This window comes from Chlorocebus sabaeus, chromosome 1, assembly GCF_047675955.1.
Source record: "Chlorocebus sabaeus isolate Y175 chromosome 1, mChlSab1.0.hap1, whole genome shotgun sequence".
NCBI lineage: Eukaryota > Metazoa > Chordata > Mammalia > Primates > Cercopithecidae > Chlorocebus > Chlorocebus sabaeus.
Genome location: NC_132904.1, coordinates 1399025 through 1417243, shown reverse-complemented (window position 1 = coordinate 1417243; position 18219 = coordinate 1399025). Strand labels below are relative to the sequence as shown.

At 63.6% G+C, this 18219-nt stretch overlaps 1 protein-coding gene across 3 annotated transcripts; it reads left to right on the top strand.

Moving 5' to 3' along the window:
- Positions 1 to 1035: 1035 nt before the first annotated feature.
- Positions 1036 to 18018, top strand: DUSP8 (dual specificity phosphatase 8). Of its 3 annotated transcripts, none has more exons than XM_073005411.1 (7): positions 1036 to 1146; positions 7061 to 7357; positions 9020 to 9158; positions 15064 to 15230; positions 15836 to 15995; positions 16190 to 16313; positions 16543 to 18018. In XM_073005411.1, exons 2-7 carry the CDS (start codon positions 7169 to 7171, stop codon positions 17609 to 17611), a joined length of 1848 nt encoding a protein of 615 aa, XP_072861512.1. In that variant the 5' UTR covers positions 1036 to 1146; positions 7061 to 7168; the 3' UTR covers positions 17612 to 18018. The 3 variants fall into 3 exon arrangements, with proteins under 3 accessions (XP_072861512.1, XP_072861491.1, XP_037854725.1); XM_073005390.1 differs by having other exon boundaries at positions 7061 to 7399; XM_037998797.2 differs by lacking the exons at positions 1036 to 1146; positions 7061 to 7357; positions 9020 to 9158 and adding an exon at positions 9281 to 14362.
- The last annotated feature ends 201 nt before the right edge of the window (positions 18019 to 18219 follow it).

The following is an 18219-nucleotide window of genomic DNA, read 5'->3' as shown; positions in this document are numbered from 1 at the left end:
ATTACCCGTGCGTTCTTCCTGCCACTGACTCGCCGCGTCCCGCCGCACGCGCGGAGGTGTTCCCACAGCTGTCGGCGGAGGACGGCCCCTCAACAACCCGCACGGGGGTCGTCGGGGCGGCTTTCCACGGAAGCGGGAGGGCGGGGGTCGTGGGAGCGGCGGCGTCCTGGGGAGCCCGTCCCCGGAGTTCGCGGATGTGTGACCCGAGGCAGCCGGCTCGCCTCTGAGGGTCCCCGGTCCGCCCAGGTGCAGGGGGCTCCGGCTCCGTCCTGCGGGGGTCGCGGCGGGGCGAGCGCAGCCGCTGCAGGTAAAACGCCGCGCCCGGGTCTGGGGAGGGCTCCCCCGCGGCGGCCCCGCGCCAACAAAGGCCGGGCGAAGTGGGGAGCGGCGCCGGCGCCTGCCCGGGCCGGGGGGAAGGACGTCGCGCCCGGGGTCGCTCGGCTGGACCGTCCGGGGTCTGTGCGACGCGGCTGGGGGCCCGGGTGACGCGGAGCGCGGGGCCGGGAGGGCTTCCTGGAGGCGGGGTCCCGGACGCCGCGTGGTCCCTTTAAGAGCCGGTCCCGGGGTGAGGACGGAAGGCGGCGGCAGCGCGACCCACCCGCACCCTGCACCCCGCCCCCCCGCGGCCACCGCCTCGGCTTCACCCTGAGCCCGGGCTCCGCTGACGTCACCTGCCCCCGAGCCGCGCGAGCTGATTGGCTGCAGGTGACGTCAGGGGCTTTTTTCGCTCGGCATGACCTCATCCCCGCCGGCGGCCCCGCCCTCCGCCCCGGGCCTGTCACTCGCGGCCGAGCGCGGCGGCCGAGCCGGCTCCCCCCAACACCGCCCCGCCGGACGCCGGACGCCCGAGCCCGAGCCCGAGCCCGAGCCGCGCCGGAACCGCCCGGCCGCGCCCGCCGAGTCGCGGGGCTGGGATGCGCGCCGCGAGCGCGCGTGCCCGCCCGCAGTGCGCGCGCCCCGGCCCGAGCGAGCGCTCCCCGCGGCGTTGGCGGCGGCGACGGCGGCGACGGCGACGCGGCCCGCGCGCTCCCCCGGCCCCTGCCCCGGCTGCGCGGGCCCCCGCCGGGCCCATGGACGGCGCAGCCGAGCGGGCGCCCTGAGCGCGGCGCGGGTCCCCGGAGCGCCCCCGAGGCGAGCGCGAGCGAGGTGAGCGGAGGCGCCGGCGGGGCGGGGGCGGGGGCAGGCGCCGGGGACTGGGTTCACCGGCCCGGGCCGGGGGGCGGAGGGCGCAGCGTCGGGGGCGCTGGGGCAGCGGCACCCGGCGGGCGCCCGGGAGGAGGAGGCGGCCCCGGAGTGAGCGGCCCCGGCCGGCCAGGACGCCCGGGACAGGGAGGCCCCTTCCGCGCCTTCCGCAGCGCCCGGCGGACCCGGGCCCAGCCCACGCCCGCCCGCCGCGTTGCCGTCCTTCTCCACGCAGCTCCTTCTTTGGGTGTGGAACGGGGGGAACAAAAATCCGGGACCCACCAGGGCCACCTGAGATCCAGCGCGGATCTGCGCGAGCCCCCGACGTCCCGAACGGCACCCCCGCGGGGGCCAGAACCGGAGCAGGCGGACCCTGGCCCGGAGCCGGTCCGGGAGGTGTGGAGCCTCGGCCGTGGGAGGGACGCGACGGCCTCTGGCGTGGGACACCCGAGAAGGGGCCGTCCCCTGTCGCAGAGGAGGGCTGCAGATCCATACCCCCAAATGTCCAGGCCGCCCCGCACCCCCATCCCGGGGTGCCCAGCCGGCCCTTGAGGGATAAAGCCCCTGCGCCCTTCCGCCTGCTGCAGAGGCAGCCGCGGCGCTGGGGGAGGGGCTGGCACAGCCAGGCTGCTGCAGCCACCTCGCTAGGCCCAGCTGCCCAGCCTGGGATGCGGAGCAGACCAGGTGGGGGTACCTAACAGTCTGGCTTGGAGGGGAGGGGGCAACAATAGGCCCAGCCCCAACAGGGTCACCCCTTCTGGGAGAATCTGCTTCCGTCTCCCTGCTCCGGGGTGTGTGTACGGGCCTCTGCTAAGGGGAATAGGGGCTCTGTGCTGCAGTGATGGGGGGCGGGGACGTTGTGGGATGGAGGAGAGGGTGGCAGGATGTAGTGTGGCTCCGCAGTGCTCTTGCTATGCAGCTTGGGGTGGGGGTGGGGTGCTGCAGGCCAGGGAAGCTCCTTTTGTGCCCCTGCGGGGGTTCCGAGGGGAGGTCCAAGCCCGGGCACTCTCCCTTGCCTCCCTTCTGGCACAGCCCACCCAGAGACACTGTTGCAGCTAGGCGGTGCAGGGGTGAATGTAGCACCCCAGGCCCCCAGCCCTCCACCAGGAGGACAGTCCCATGCATTCACTGCTAATAAGTATTGGATGCGGATGGCGGATCATATGACCCCAGCTGGAAGTTCATCCTGAAGTCTCGCTGAAATACCTCCTGCTTCAGCCAGCCTGGGGCTGCAGGAGTGTGGCTGGGCAGGTTCTATTCCCCTGGTGCCCTCTGTCTTCGGGGAGGTTTCTGGGAATAAAGTCCCATGAACAGAGGTACAGAAAGAAGCTTAGAGTCAGTCTCTGCTCCAGGACCTCTCTCTTCTCAGGCTGGGGCTGAAGTCAGGGCCTAGAGGCTGCCACTGGGAAGGTGTCTCGAAGGGCCTTTGGCTGGGGCCTGGTGAGACCTAGGTGTCACTTCTTGCAGAAGGCAAGGAAAGGGGCAGGCCCACAGCGAGAGAGGTGGTTCTGGACATGAGAACTGCACCGGCTGAGGCCCCCTCTGCTGGAGCTGCTCAGGGCAGTGAACCTTGGAAGCCCCAGGCTGGTCCTGGTGTTTAGCGTATGGCACAGTGACCAGGAGGAGGGACACAGGCCCAGTGGGAAGGGAGGGACCCTGGATATGTCCTCACGGCCCCCTGTGCCAAGCCCTCCCATCCCCTGCCCTACCCGGACCCTGTTCCTGGGATCGGAGGGAGCCCCCAGCCCTACCCCACTTTCTCCCAGGTCCACAGCTTCCCCAGGCCAGAGAAACAGAGTGCAGGCCAGCTTGGGTCCTGCACCACTAGCCCAGAGAGCTGAGGGGATGCAGGGATGAGGACATTTGGGGGAGCCCAATGAGGAAAGAGAGCTGACCTGCATGAGTGCAGGGTCCCTGCCTCCCAGAGTCGCCACCCACCAGTCTCTCCCCAACCTCCTTATTGTGACGATTTCTGCCTCCAGAGGCATCCGTGGGTGACAGTGAGCCAGACAGCTCAAAAAGCCTGCCTAGGTGTAAGGGGGAGACACAGTCCCATCCCCCCATGCTTGACAGTCCTGGCAGCTGTCTCTGAAGGTCATGAGTCCCCATTTCTAGGTGCTGAGCAGAAGGTAACGTGGCGAGGATGCTGTCAGTTGAGAGTTGGGGGTGGCCTGGGACTCCCTGGTCCCATCTGTGCTCAGGAATGTGCTGTGTAGAGGCGCTGGGAGTGGGAGTTCGTGTGTAAGGAGTCTGGAGCTGGCCCCCGGGGTACCGGAGTCCTGGGGTTCTCAGGGGATTCTGCATACAGAGAGCAAGGATGTGCGTGTATTCTAGTGTATGTCCAGCACCACGTGTGTGCACACATTCACGCGTGGGTACTTGCACACAGGACAGGTGGGTTGCGGGTAAGGGGCACCAGCCCAGTGTGTGTGGAGTGGGTGTGCAAAGGGGTGTGTTCTGGCACACCTAGAGGGCAGTGTGCACGCAGCACCGGAGCAGAGCCAGGCGTGCTGTGTCCCAGGGGAGGGTGGCTGCCTGATGCCTCCTGGAAGGTGTGGGCCTGGGAGGAGCCTTCTTGTGACTTTGGACTTGGAAACTGCTTCCTCCTGGGCTCAAAGACCTTTGAAGAGGGTGTATGGGGCTGTGCCAGGGGGCATCCTGTCCCCAGCCCTGCCTCACACCCCCCAGCCCCTAGGCACTGGAAGAGTAGGGCCACAGGTACTCAGGAGGGCTTGACATGTGGGGCCGTGAAAGGAGAGGCGTGGGACCAACACCATTCACGTTTCCTTACCTCTGTTCCCACATGGCCAGTGCTGGCCCCACTGATCTGCACCAGGCTGTCCTTAGTGTCTCTGTTCCCCACCCCACCCAACCTGCCCCATCCCTGGCATAGCTGGGCCCCGATCCTTAGCATCTGGGGAACCAGAGGTGAGGGACATGCCCCTGGGAGCTGTAGGTCCAAGGAGACCCTGTGAGGATGCTCTCCCGGAGGCCAGCACAGCACGGAGGCTTGCTGCAGGAGGGGGCACCTGGTCAACCCTTCACAGTACAGAAGGCCTCCGAGGGGGTGGGGAGTCAGTGAGCTGCAGGGATCATGCTGGGCACAGCAGGTACTGGGAGTGGGAAGGAAGGTTAGGACCAGGTAGGGCAGAGGAGCAGAGGGGCTGAGGACTGGGCTCTGCGCTGCCGGGCACCTGCCAGGGTGGGTGGAAGAGAGCAGGGAGGGGCGCGTGCCCACTCTGCAGAGGAGCCTGCTCCATGGTGGTGGCTGCCGCAGGAGCAGCGGTTGCCTGGCACCTCTGCCGTTGCCATGACGACAGTGGAGGTGCTAACTTGCTAATGAGTCCCCTTCGGCTGCAAATAACAATACTATTGTGGGTGATAGGCCCAGCTCCAGCTCAGGGTTGCTTGGGAGACAGAGCAGGGACAGGTAAAGGCCGGGACCCATCCTCCCGTCCCTCCCGCCCCTCCAGCCCCTGCAGCTGGACTTGCTGTCCTCCCTCCCCTCCCTCTGGGTCTCAGGCCTAGCTGGCTGCACCGAGTTTCTCATGGCAGTGTCAGGACTCAAGGCTGTATGAAGCCTAGGCCCTGGCTGCAGGGAGGGCGAGGGCCTCTTCTCACATCTGCCCTCCTCCCTGCACTGGGCGGTGTTTGCTTCCGTTGTTTTCAGTGACAGAGAATCCACCCCCACTTAACGGATGAGGACATTGAGGCCGGGGCAGCTCCTCGAAGGACCCCCAGCCCAGGCGTCCTGCTACTGTGGCCTTCTCGGGGTGCTGGGCCTCTGAGCTGGGCCCTTGGGTGTCGTATGGGGCACGTGGAGCCGCTGTCTCCCCAGGACCACACATCTGGGCCCTCGCCTCTCACCACCTGTGCAAGGCTCAGGTAGAACTCAGGAAGGACAAACAGCTCGTTGAGGCTCTTCCGTAGGCAGTCAGGGACCCCCTTGGCAGGCAGAGACCCTCCACAGCAGGCAGGCAGCAGGCTCTTTTGCTGTTGAACTTGCTGGGTCTGGCCCTGGGGAGGGTTCCCCACCCTGTGGTGGAGGCTGGAGCACCAGCCCAGGAACGGCATCTGAGTGGGATCCTGAGGCCCGGCTGACCAGGTGCCACCGCAGTCCCTGGTGTCAGCTGTGGGGTCAGCTGAGGCTGCCCGTCCACAGCCGGGTGTTTCGCTGGCCTCTGGCAGCAGGATGGGTGGTGGGAATGCACAGAGGCCTGGGCCTAGTGGAGGCGGGAGCGGCCAGGCAGGGGCCAAGCTTGCAGTGTCTGGAGAAGGAGAGTGAGTGTGAGGCTAGGGCTCCTGGGCAGGTATGAGCTGGGACCTGCCCCTCAGTGTGGAGTCGGGGCTGGGCCAGGGACGAGGTCCACACCAGCCTTGCACCTGCTGCTCTGTGAACTCTCCCATTGGCCCCCGCCAGTCTAGTAGCTGACCTGGAGAGTCCAGAAATGGTGATGGCCTCTGTCCCCAGCCTGCTGTTGGCAGTGCATGGGTGTCCTCAGGGTGGCTGCCCCCAGTTCCCCCTGTGGCTGTGGGCTGGGGGTCTGAATTGCTAAGGGTCCACTGCCCACCGTAACCCGCTCTGCACAGGGCCCAGGGTGCACCCATCTCCCAGCCTTCCCTCACTCCTGAGCTGGGTGGAGTGAACTTCCTGACTGGCTGGCAGCCGTGGGGGCACAAGGGAGATGACCTTGCAGGAACACCCAGTGCCCATCTGTGTGTGACCCAGGTGTGGCCCAGGTCCCACCTTTGCCGCAAGCCTCAGTTTCCCCATAGTTGAAGCAAACTCATCGTCCTTACACTGTGTGCCTCCTAAGGGCTGGGAGTCTAAAGTGGACCCAGAGGAAGGCCAGTCTTGACAGGTGACAGGGAGATGGGGCCCGGCAGTGGGGCAGTGACAGAGGCTTGTCACCAAGCCTGCAGGAGGGGCTTCCAGAGGCTCCATCCTCAAACATCCCTACTCCCCCTGCCCACCTGGCAGTCTGCCTTTGCAGGCCATGCCAAGGGCCTGGTCCCTGCAGGGTCCCCGTCACTGACCTTCCTCCTAGGACTGCCCCACCCCTCCCATCCTGGGTCCCATCAGCCCCTGAAGGGGCTCCCTAGACCCCAGGCTCCACTGGGGGAGGGGCACTCTGTGGGTGTGACACACCCCTGCAGGAGCTGGGCACTCACCCCCAGCAGGCACGCAGCGTGCACTAAACCTCAGCCTGCAGGCCAGGAGGGCAGCAGTGGCAAAGGAGTTGTGCCTCCGTGCTGGAGCCCCTCCCGCACCCTCCTGCCATCCAGCTGCCCCCCGGGAGCCCACTCTCCAGTGGAGGCAGCCCCAAGGCCACCATGCACCAGGGGCTGGATTATCGGCTTATGGAGCTGCCCTGGAGTCAAGTCTGCAGGGATTGGATTCCCTGGGGAGTCCAGGGAGGGAGGGGCAGGTGTGAAGACAGCAAGCCCGGTGGAGGGCAGAGAGCTGGACCATGAGGGAGGGTGAGGCGCCGTCCAGACCCCTGACTTGCTGGGGGTCCTGTGGTGGAAAAGATGCAGAGGTCACAGCAGGGAGATGCCTGTGTCCCAGGGATGAGATGGAATGTTCTGGAATGCCTAAGGGTGGGTGAACCCCAGGGCCCACAGGAAGAACCCCTGGCCTCGTCCAGCCCTCAGACCCTTTCCTGTGGGGCCCATTTGCCCCCCTCTGCCTTGTTGCATCCTGCTGCTGGCCTTGTGACCTCAACGGGGTCTCACCAGAGGGAAAAGGGTCCCCACGGGCACACGTTGGGCTCAGATGTCCTGGTGGGCGCAGGTCCCAGCTCCGATCTGTCCTGGGGAGCTTCTGGGTGCCACCCCGGGAACTGCAGCGCTGCTGACCGTCCCCCTGTCCCTGCAGGTCCGGCACCATGTGCTAGGTCACTCCCAGCGCAAGGCCACACCTGGGCCGTCGGAGCAGCCCCCCCTCACTTCAGGGGTCACCCTCCCCAGCACCCATTGCCCCACCATGGCCGGGGACCGGCTCCCGAGGAAGGTTATGGACGCCAAGAAGCTGGCCAGCCTGCTGCGGGGCGGGCCTGGGGGGCCGCTGGTCATCGACAGCCGCTCCTTCGTGGAGTACAACAGCTGGCATGTGCTCAGCTCCGTCAACATCTGCTGCTCCAAGCTGGTGAAGCGGCGGCTGCAGCAGGGCAAGGTGACCATTGCGGAACTCATCCAGCCGGCTGCACGCAGCCAGGTACCCAGCCCACTGCCCGCCAGGCGTGCACCACCTCCAGGGTCCATGGCTAAGGGGCCCTCAGCTCGGGCAGCACCCCCTCCTCTGCCCTCCGGTCCAAATTCGGCTCCTTGGGGTCATAGCCGGGGGCATGTGGAGCAGCCCCCCGGCACTTGCCTCTCACCATTGCCTGTTGCCCCTGCTCAGGGCACCCCCCCACATACCCCCGCAGCACCCCTCCCTACCCTCCCTCCAGGGCCTCCTCGCTCAGCTCCTACACGGAGATGCCGGGCCCTCCCCACGCAGATAGGACTGTGTGGCCGGGGCCGGCCCGGGTTCACAGAGGGGAGCCGTGAACAGAAGAGCAAGGTGTGACCACATGGCAGTGGGAGCAGCCCAGCTGGCCTACACGGGACAGGGACAGCTGTGTGGTCCACTCCCCTTGCTGTGAGGACAGGAGGGGTGGTCAAAAGGCACACGTGAGCAGTCGGTGTCCCTGTCCCACAGCTCCCCCCAGCCCGCAGAGTATTCGGGGACCCAGAATTCTCTCTGTGGCCCCCCAGGAATATCCTTCTGGGGAAGGACAGCTCATTCCGCCCAGGACCATCAGGTGCAGCTGGGGAGGGGCCAGCGGGGCTGTTGACCTGTGAAGGTGGCGGCACCTCCTCTTTCCACTGCCTTGCAGGGGGACGAGGGAGACAAGCTCTTGGCACTGGAGGCTTTGAGAGGGGTCTGGGTGGCTGATATGCCCTGTTCGGAGCTGGGACATGGGAGGACTCAAGTGGGATGGCCACTGGCCAGGAGTCCGCCTGCCCCAAGGCCAGAAACAGCTCCCTTTGGCTTCCAACAAGGGGAATCCAGTGATTAATGACCCCCAGCGAGGACTCCAGGCAGAGTGCGATCCCATTGGCTGCCGATGACGTCACCCCAGCCTGGGGTTGGCGGCTCAGCTGGCTTAAGGGCTGAGCGTGCTTTCAGGGCGGGGGCACCAGTGCTGTCTGAGCAAAAGCCGCTCAACATCTGGGCCGGCCCTTGGCGTGGGGGAGGAGGGCAGGAGGAACCCAGCTTCCAGCTACTGCCTCCGGAATTGGTGCAGGGGCCTGGGGTCCTGCTGCAGCCCTCTGTTTCTCCGCTGGGGGTTGGGGAGAGGATAGGGTGGGGAGCAGAATTGCTGGCTGCAGAGTTAGCCCCACTGAGAGCCCACACCCAAAGGCATCTGTCTCTGGAATCCCTGAAATGGGCCGAGCTTCCCTGTCCCTCCACCGTCCCAGGAACCCAGCCAGGTCCTATACTGGGCTCCCATTGCACTCACCTGTGTCTCCTCCACACGGGCCTGGCCCATAGTACCCGTGCCCTTCACCCGTGTGCATGGCATGGGGGCACAGCTGCGCAGGGCAGGAGCTCATCCCTCCCGGTCCCCATGGCCTGTGTGGTGTGGGTGTGTGCACCTGGGCATCTGGCAGATGGAGAGTGTGTGAGGTGTGTGTCCGCACCTGCCCTCCCCTCCAGGCAGCAAGGTGACAGCTGCCTGCCTCCCATCATCTGATGCCCTTACTATTCCCTTGGGCCAGTGCGGCTGGGACAGGGCCAGGGCATTGAGAGGTGGAGGCGGCATGCTGACCTCTGCCCCATGGCCCCCAGGTGGAGGCCACAGAGCCACAGGACGTGGTGGTCTATGACCAGAGCACGCGGGACGCCAGCGTGCTGGCCGCAGACAGCTTCCTCTCCATCCTGCTGAGCAAGCTGGACGGCTGCTTCGACAGCGTGGCCATCCTCACGGGTGAGTCTGGGACCCACGCCTCCCTGAGGCACTCGCTCGGCCAGCAGTGGGGCTGGGGCCAGGGAGGCGTCTGCTGGGCACAGGGGCATCTCCATCATACATCTGTGGTCCTTTTTTTTTTTTTTTTTTTTTTTTTTTTTGAGACGGAGTCTCGCTCTGTCGCCCAGGCTGGAGTGCAGTGGCGTGATCTCAGCTCACTGCAAGCTCTGCCTCCCGGGTTTCCGCCATTCTTCTGCCTCAGCCTCGAGAGTAGCTGGGACTACAGGAGCCCGCCACCATGCCCGGCTAATTTTTTGTATTTTTAGTAGAGACGGGGTTTCACCAGGTTGGTCTCGATCTCCTGACCTCGTGATCCGCCCGCCTCGGCCTCCCAAAGTGCTGGGATTATAGGTGTGAGCCACCATGCCTGGCCACATCTGTGGTTCTTGAGGCTCCACCATCCTCTCCCCAGGACCCCCACACTTCAGGACCCACCAATGAGTCTATCCTCAACACAGAAGGAAACCTCACAGTACAGCTGGGCTCCGGAGGTGTAGGACAAGGCATGCAGGCTGGGAGCCCATCCCCCTCCCGGGGCTCCTGTCAGAAGTGGGAGGCAGACGCCCCATCCTCTGGAAACTCTGTGGAGCCCTGGGGTCCTGAGGAAGTCTCCCACCCCCAAAAGCCCAGCTAAGTGCAGGTTGCCTGGCAACAGCCTGGCATCAAGGCTGCTGCCGGGGTCCCAGCAGCCTCCCTCCAGGGATCCCTGTGGCCCAAAAGCAGCCTGGGCAACTGGCCCTAAGCCCTGGAGGCAGGGAAGCCACCTCCCTACATACTGATGCACACGCGCACACACACTCATAACTCGCATACACTCACACACACACACAATACACTTACACAGACTCTCACACACACACACTCACACTCACAATACACTCACACACATACACACATACACACAGATACACATACACACAACTCTCACATACACATACACACTCACACTCATACACATACACTCATACACATACGCATACAAACACGCACACATATACATGCACACTCATACACACTCAACTCACGTACACTCACACATACACACACATACACACATACACATACAGTCACACACACTCATACACTCACACACTCATAACTCGCATACACACACACAATACACACACACACAGACTCACATACACACACACACTCACGCACTCACAATACAGTCACACAGATACACACATACACAACTCTCACATACACACACATACACACAACTCTCACATACACACACACATACACACTCACACTCACACTCATACACACACACATACACTCATACACATATGCATACACATGCACACTCATATACACACTCACATACACATACACTCAACTCACGTACACTCACACATACACACACACATACACATACAGTCACACACACACTCATACACTCACATACACATAACTCGCATACACACACAATACACTCACACATACACACACAGACTCACACATACACTCACGTACTCACACAATACAGTCACACAGATACACACACACAAACTCTCACATACACACAACTCACATACACACACATACACACTCACATACACTCACACTCATACACATACACATGCATACACACACGCACACTCATACACATGCACACATATACACACTCACATACACACACATACACTCAAAACACTCAACTCACGTACACTCACACACACACACATAGTCACACAACACACTCGTACACTCACACACATACACACACGCTCACACACATTCACATACACACTCACACTCACACATACACTCTCATACTCGCACACTCACATACACTCAGTCACACACATACTCATACACTCACACACACATACACATGCATACTCATATACACACACACACATACTGACACACACTCACACACACATACTCACACTCACACTCTCACACTCACACACTCAGAGGGCTCTTTCTTCCCTTGGGCTGTGACCTCTGGGCTTGGTCCCAGAGGGCTCTTTCTTCCCTTGGGCTGTGACCGAGGGTGTGTCTGTAGAATCCACTTCCTGGGGATGGCCCAGGTCCCAGAGCCGGGTGGAGCTGGCCTGTCCCAGGGACGTGCACCCTCCCCCACCCAGGTCTGGGGTCATTGTCTAGGTTCCTGCCACCTGGCCTGGGCTACCAGGGGCTGTGCCAGGCAAGCAGAGGGCATGGGGGACTGTGGGGTACAGGCGCGGTGGGGTGGGGAGTGGGCAGCCAAGCCAGGCCCTTGGCCCTGCGTCCAATGGAAGCAGGTGCCTTCAACCCAGCCTGAGGGTGGCTGTAGGCAGATGAGGGGGTAACAGCCACTTTGACCAGGCTGACCTCCCGAGATGCCATGTCCTGGGACCTTAAGGGCACCTGGAGGCTCGAGAGTGGTCCAGTGTCCTGGGCAAGAGCATTGAGGCCAGGCTCCCTCCCCACCTGTGTGTGAGTCCAGCACCCTGCACTGCTCTGTGGTCCTGGTCATGGTCAGAGGGTGTCTGTGCATCTGTACATGACGCTGGGCATCTGGTGACCAGCATGTCTCTGCGTGTGTGTATGAGAGCCTGTGTGTGCAAGTATGTGTGTGCATGTATGTGTGTACATGTACGTCTGTGCATGTGTGCGTGTGCATGTGTATATGCATGCATGTACATGTATGTACATGCAGGTGTCTTTGTGTATGTACTCACCTGTGCCTGTCGGGGTGAGATTTGGTTTTTGTATACATATGTGTGAACTCTCAGAACCAGAAGCCATAGAATGACGCACTCTGATCCAACCTTCATCCCCTAGGTTAAGTTTGAGGGCGGAACTGGTGGGGAGGGGAGGGGAGAGAGAGTAGTTTGGGGCTTTTTACAGCTCACCAGGTGTAACAGGACCCCTCCCAAGGGCCAGTTTGCTGCCCTAGCCAGGAATGGGAGCCAGGAGGCCCTTCTCGGAGGTTGCGAAGGGTCCCAGAGTGGCACCTCCCTACCCCCAGGCGAATCCCAGGAAAGTCCCGAGCCTGGAAGGGCCTGTCTCCCTCGAGGCCAGAGTGGGATGGTTTGCGGGGTGGGGCCCTCACCCAGCACTGGTGGGTGGGACAGCATGGCTGTGCAGGTGGATGTGGGTGTGAGTGTGGGTGTGGGCATGGGAGGGGCCGGGCCTGGGCTGGGATTTGCCAGGAGGGCACTCCCAGGGCCTGGTCATGCCCGCCCACTCTTGGGACCCTCTGAGCTGCCTTTCTGTGCTGACATCTGCCCTGCAAGGTTGTGGCCGTGTCCGCTTTTCTCCAAAAGCGCAGCTGCCAAGGAGCCCCAGGCCCCATGGTGTCGTGTGGGTTCATGGCAGCACCCAAGCCGGCCCGCGGGCTGTGCCCTCAGACTCCCTCCCTCCCTGTGGTGGGCACAGCCCCTGCTCTGGCTGGCTCTTCGAAGAACCAGGGAGAGTGGGAAAGAATATATTGGGTGGGGCAGGGGTGCTGCCCCTCACCCAGGAGAAAGGACGTTCCGGGATCCCGCAGCACAGGTGACAGAGTTCCGTGGCCCATTTGCGGGGACAGTAGAGGCCGGAACGTGAGGAACAAGCCTCTGTCCTCCCCACAACAGGGCAGGTTTGCGGGAAGCGGGAGAGAGTTGTGGGACAGGCTGTGCTGGGGTCCCAGGACTGCTGTGAACCCCACCTCCCCCTGCCACTCCTCTTCCCCCACTCCAGCTGTGCTGCTCACGATGCTGGGGGGCAAGCGGCACGGGATGGGAGAGGGGCCTGACCCTTTAAGCAGCAGCCCGCAGTCGGCCTTGGACCCTCAGCCGGGCAACTGCACTGCAAGTGGGTGCGGTGGCGGCCCCCGCCCTGGCGGGGAGTCCGGGGGTCACGGAGGTGGCGGGCAGAAGCGTGTCTGTAACTGTGGCCATAGGCGCTTGCAGGATCTCCCAGGTGGCATGGGGCGGGCACATGTCCTGGTACACATGCCTTTTTTCAAGTCTGGGATTTCATTGTGAGTAGCAGGTGAACTGCAGGCACCACCCCAGCAACCCCCGAGTCAGGGAGCAGGGATGCTGGGAAGGTGCCTTTGGAGATGCCTGGGGGTAGGGGTGCCTCCCCAGGGCCCAAAGAGTGCTGGGACCTACAAAGGGTCCACTGAACCCCAACACCCCTCACTTATTACTCACCCCCCAGAGCCTGGGTGGTTCTGACATCCCTGAAGCCTCGGTCCCTGCTAGGCCTGGCGTCCACAGTGGGGTCTGTAGGGACATCCACACTGCCTGCTCCACCTGGGGAAGTCCTGGGAAGCTTCCCGGGGAATTGCTGCCACAGCTGTCAGGTCTCTGCACCTGTCCAGAGACTTCCCTGCCTTTACCTCCTTTGGGAGAGGTGGGAGGGTTCTGATGGAATCCCCACCACCACCACCACCACCACCACCTCCTCTGGCCAGGCCCTGGAGAAAGCAGAGTAAGGCACAAAATCCCTGGGAGAGGCACGGGGAGGAGCAGAGGCAGCAGGTGCCAGAGGAGTCTGCAGGGAAGTGGTGCAGCCCCTCCCCCTCCCTGGGGCTGTCGTGCAGCAGGAACATCCAGGGCTCCCCCAGCTCAGAACAGTGAGTGGAAGCTACAGCGCCCAGCCCGGCCTCTGCTCAGGGGAACCTGCAAGCTGGGGTGTCGTTGGTGACAAATCACCTACCTGCTTCCCCCTGTCCAGCCAGCAGATTCCCACAGAAGGGACTGTTCCTCCAAGGCTGCTGCCTCAACCCACCCAGCCTGGAGCTTCTCCAGGCCCCAGCCCAGCTGCCTCAGGCTCTGCACAAGCAGGAGCTGGCTTGCCATGGGGCTCGTATCCTGGGAAGTGTCCCCGGGGTGGCGCTGGGCCGTGCTGGCACCACCCTCCCAAGAGCTGGCAGCCAGCAGGTGGGTACTGCCCAGTTTCTGGTCCACATTGGTGGTCACCCCAGCCAGGTCCATTCTCACCATGTGTCTTCGTGCTTATTATCTTCTTGGAGCCGCACGATGCCGTGCGGCAGGCAGGAGGAGGAAGCAGAGACCAGAGCCAAGGTGTGCACTGCCCATGGTCACTGAGTCAGACATCCAGGGATTCACACTTCAGTCTTTCCAGCTGGTGCGGGGCAGAGGATTTCCTCCCACCAGCCTACGGCCTCGGACTTGGACGTGTGTGGAAGGCAGCAGCACACGCCGGTCACATGTGCAGTGGGTGCCCACTGCCTGCCCCGCGTGCCCCCAGTGCCTAGGGCTCCTCCACTCTCCGTTCTCCCCTGCTGGGTGGAGTAGAGCCATAACCAGATGGCAAATGCCCCCAGGGCTGTGCCAGGGTGATGTCATGCCTGGGGGGGGGGAGGGCCTCTCAGAAGCCCTGGCCTCCTGGTCCTGGCACCTAAGCCCAGGCCTGGGGCTCCCAGCCAGCTGGAGGCAGGGAGGCATTGCATCAGCGCAGGGGAGGAGGAAGGCCCAGCTTGGCTCCAGGCCGTGGGTATGGGAGATGGGGGTGCTCACGAGGGCCTCTCCTCTGGGCTGTGTGACCCACACCCTCGGCAGGAGACTCCTGTGACCTCTGAGCCTGCCCCTGCCTGGGTCCAGCGCCTGCTGCGCTGGCCAGCCACCTCAACCCCACCTTTACCGGCATCATAGCAGCGTCCTCAGCTGGGTCAGGTCCTAATTAGCGTGAGGAGGAATGTGGGTGTAGGTGTGGGCTGTAAATGTGTGGCAGCACCCCCTCCCCCACCGCGGCCAGAGCAGGTGCGCTGCCAGAGGCTTGCTGGCTGGGCTCAGGTCTGAGCTGGGTGTGACTGATCCTCAGCAGTAGATGGGGTGACCTAGGTGGACAGGGCACCCTAGGCGGATGGGGAGGCCTAGGTGTTCTCTCAACCCACCTGACGGGCCTCCTCCTACAGGGGGCTTTGCCACCTTCTCCTCCTGCTTCCCCGGCCTCTGCGAGGGCAAGCCTGCTGCCCTGCTACCCATGAGCCTCTCCCAGCCCTGCCTGCCCGTGCCCAGCGTGGGCCTGACCCGCATCCTGCCTCACCTCTACCTGGGCTCGCAGAAAGACGTGCTGAACAAGGTGTGTGTGCAGTGGAGTTGGGGGGGTGGTCAATGGGAAAGGGGCAGGAGCTCCAGAGGCAGCTTGGCAGCAGAGTGGGGGATGAGGGAGGAAAGGAACTGAAGGCAGTGGATGAGCTGGGTGTGGGAGAAGCATGGGGGGGCCCAGCAGAACCCCAGGTTCCCCACCTCTGCCCCCGGCAGGACCACAGCAGGGCTTGGGGGAGGAGCGGGAAGCTGGCATGCCAAGCTTCGGATGTCACTGGGCCCCCGTCCAACTCTGAAAGAATCCCGTGTTTTAAAAATGGTGACGAGGGAAAAGGGTAAAAGCCACCACCCAGGCAACCATAAAATTCCTAGGAGCCCACCACCGGCCATGGGTGGGGCCTGCAGATGGAGGCCAGCCATGCCCCCACCCCCCACATAGGCCCAGGGTGCCAGGGTGGACCAGAGAGGCCTCCTGGGCCCGCCCCTGGATACACTGGGATCCGGGACAGGTTCCAAGGCTCCCAGGACCACCCCAGGATTCTAAAGGCCCTCCTGACGGCAGGGCAGGAAAAGCCTCCGCCTTCACTCCCACCCCAAGCTTCTCCCACCCCTTTCCAACCCGTCCTCCCGCTCCTCCAGGATCTGATGACGCAGAATGGAATAAGCTACGTCCTCAACGCCAGCAACTCCTGCCCCAAGCCTGACTTCATCTGCGAGAGCCGCTTCATGAGGGTCCCCATCAATGACAACTACTGTGAAAAACTGCTGCCCTGGCTGGACAAGTCCATCGAGTTCATCGGTGAGTCTGCCGTGGGCGGAGGGCGGGGGCCTGGCTAGAGGAAGGCTAGAGCTGGGCGTGGCCACAGGCACAGGAGGGGTCCCGGGGAAGTAGCCTGAGCTGTTGGCAGTCGGGCAGGTGGGGTCCCCTCCCTGGGCCAGGGAGACGCTGTGCAGGCTTAGCCCTCACCTGGCCCCCATGGCCCACCTGCTCAGATAAAGCCAAGCTCTCCAGCTGCCAAGTCATCGTCCACTGTCTGGCCGGCATCTCCCGTTCTGCCACCATCGCCATTGCCTACATCATGAAGACCATGGGCATGTCCTCCGACGACGCCTACAGGTACCGCCTTCCCCAGTCACGCACTTGTGACTCACTGCGTCACCTCCCTTCCCTCGGCTGCCCAGTTTCACCAGAATGGCCCCACCGTCCAGGACCCCTGGCAAGGGAGGAGGGCCTGAGACCAGCCTGGCGCACATGAGCTCATGGGTGCCCAGCAGGTGGCGTCAGGTGGGCAGCCTGGCCCTGGCGGGCGCCTGGGACTAAACCTCTCTCCCCCTACCCCACGCAGGTTCGTGAAGGACAGGCGCCCATCCATCTCGCCCAACTTCAACTTCCTGGGCCAGCTGCTGGAGTACGAGCGCAGCCTGAAGCTGCTGGCCGCCCTGCAGAGCGACGCGGGCACCCCCTCAGGGACGCCGGAGCCTCCGCCCAGCCCTGCCGCCGGGGCCCCACTGCCACGGCTGCCACCACCTACCTCAGAGAGCGCTGCCACCGGGAATGCGGCTGCCAGGGAGGGCGGCCTGAGCACGGGCGGGGAGCCTCCCGCGCCCCCCACGCCCCCCACGCCCCCGGCCACCAGCGCGCTGCAGCAGGGTCTGCGGGGCCTGCACCTCTCCTCGGACCGCCTGCAGGACACCAACCGCCTCAAGCGCTCCTTCTCGCTGGACATCAAGTCGGCCTACGCCCCCAGCAGGCGGCCTGACGGCCCCGGGCCCCCCGACCCCGGCGAGGCCCCGAAACTTTGCAAGCTGGACAGCCCATCGGGGACCGCGCTGGGCCTGCCCTCTCCCAGCCCGGACAGCCCAGACTCCGCACCCGAGGCGCGCCCACGGCCTCGCCGGCGACCGCGGCCCCCCGCCGGCTCCCCCGCACGCTCCCCCGCGCACAGCCTCGGCCTGAACTTTGGCGACGCGGCCCGGCAGACTCCGCGGCACGGCCTCTCCGCCCTGTCGGCGCCCGGGCTGCCCGGTCCTGGCCAGCCAGCCGGCCCTGGGGCTTGGGCACCGCCGCTCGACTCCCCGGGCACGCCGTCGCCCGACGGGCCCTGGTGCTTCAGCCCCGAGGGCGCGCAGGGGGCGGGCGGGGTGCTGTTTGCGCCCTTCGGCCGGGTGGGCGCCCCGGGACCGGGCGGCGGCAGCAGCGACCTGCGGCACCGGGAGGCAGCGAGGGCTGAGCCCCGGGACGCGCGGACCGGCTGGCCGGACGAGCCGGCCCCGGAGACGCAGTTCAAGCGCCGCAGCTGCCAGATGGAGTTCGAGGAGGGCATGGTGGAGGGGCGTGCGCGCGGCGAGGAGCTGGCCGCCCTGGGCAAGCAGGCGAGCTTCTCGGGCAGCGTGGAGGTCATCGAGGTGTCCTGACCCCTCCGCTGCCCTCCACTCCGCCCCCCGCAGCCGGGCCCGTTATAAATATATATTATATATAATGCAAAGAAAGGTAAATGGTTTTACTGGGATTTTTATCGAGAAGTAAATATTTCGATTTTTTATTTATTTAAGCTGTTCATTCTGGCAATGATTTGGCAACAGTGCGGGTGGTCCTCGAGCTCTATTTTTACTGTCTGGTATTTAAACTGAAACACACGTTTCTAAGCAATACGAGGCCACCTTCAGTCGCAAGCTGGGTGCCAGGCCTGGGGCCCTTCCCAGTTCCCCCGCCCCAGGAAACTCTGCTGACCTTTGCAAAAGCTGCCAAGCTTTCGTGCACTTTTTACATAAGAAAAAGGTGAAAAAAAGGAAAAAAAAAAAAAAAACTTCTTTGCCACAAACTGAGCCGCAGAACCTCCCTTCTTCCCCCACCCACCTCTCCTGCTCTCTCCCTTCTCTGCGCCAGCCTAGGGCTCTGCACCAAAGCCATAGGTTGGAGGAGCAGGAGCTGGTGTGCTCCGGAGCGGTGCGGCCAACCCTCCACCAGCTCCAGACGCCAAATCTTGGTGGCAGGGAGGGCACCCCACTGCCTGTTGCCCCAG

Bases quoted from the DNA above. Each gene is read 5' to 3' on its own strand.
- DUSP8 (XM_073005390.1), top strand. From the start codon at position 7,169: ATGGCCGGGGACCGGCTCCCGAGGAAGGTTATGGACGCCAAGAAGCTG. The intron at 7,400-9,019 runs GTACCCAGCCCA...CATGGCCCCCAG, and splicing joins AGCCGGCTGCACGCAGCCAG to GTGGAGGCCACAGAGCCACA. The intron at 15,231-15,835 runs GTGTGTGTGCAG...CCGCTCCTCCAG, and splicing joins AGAAAGACGTGCTGAACAAG to GATCTGATGACGCAGAATGG.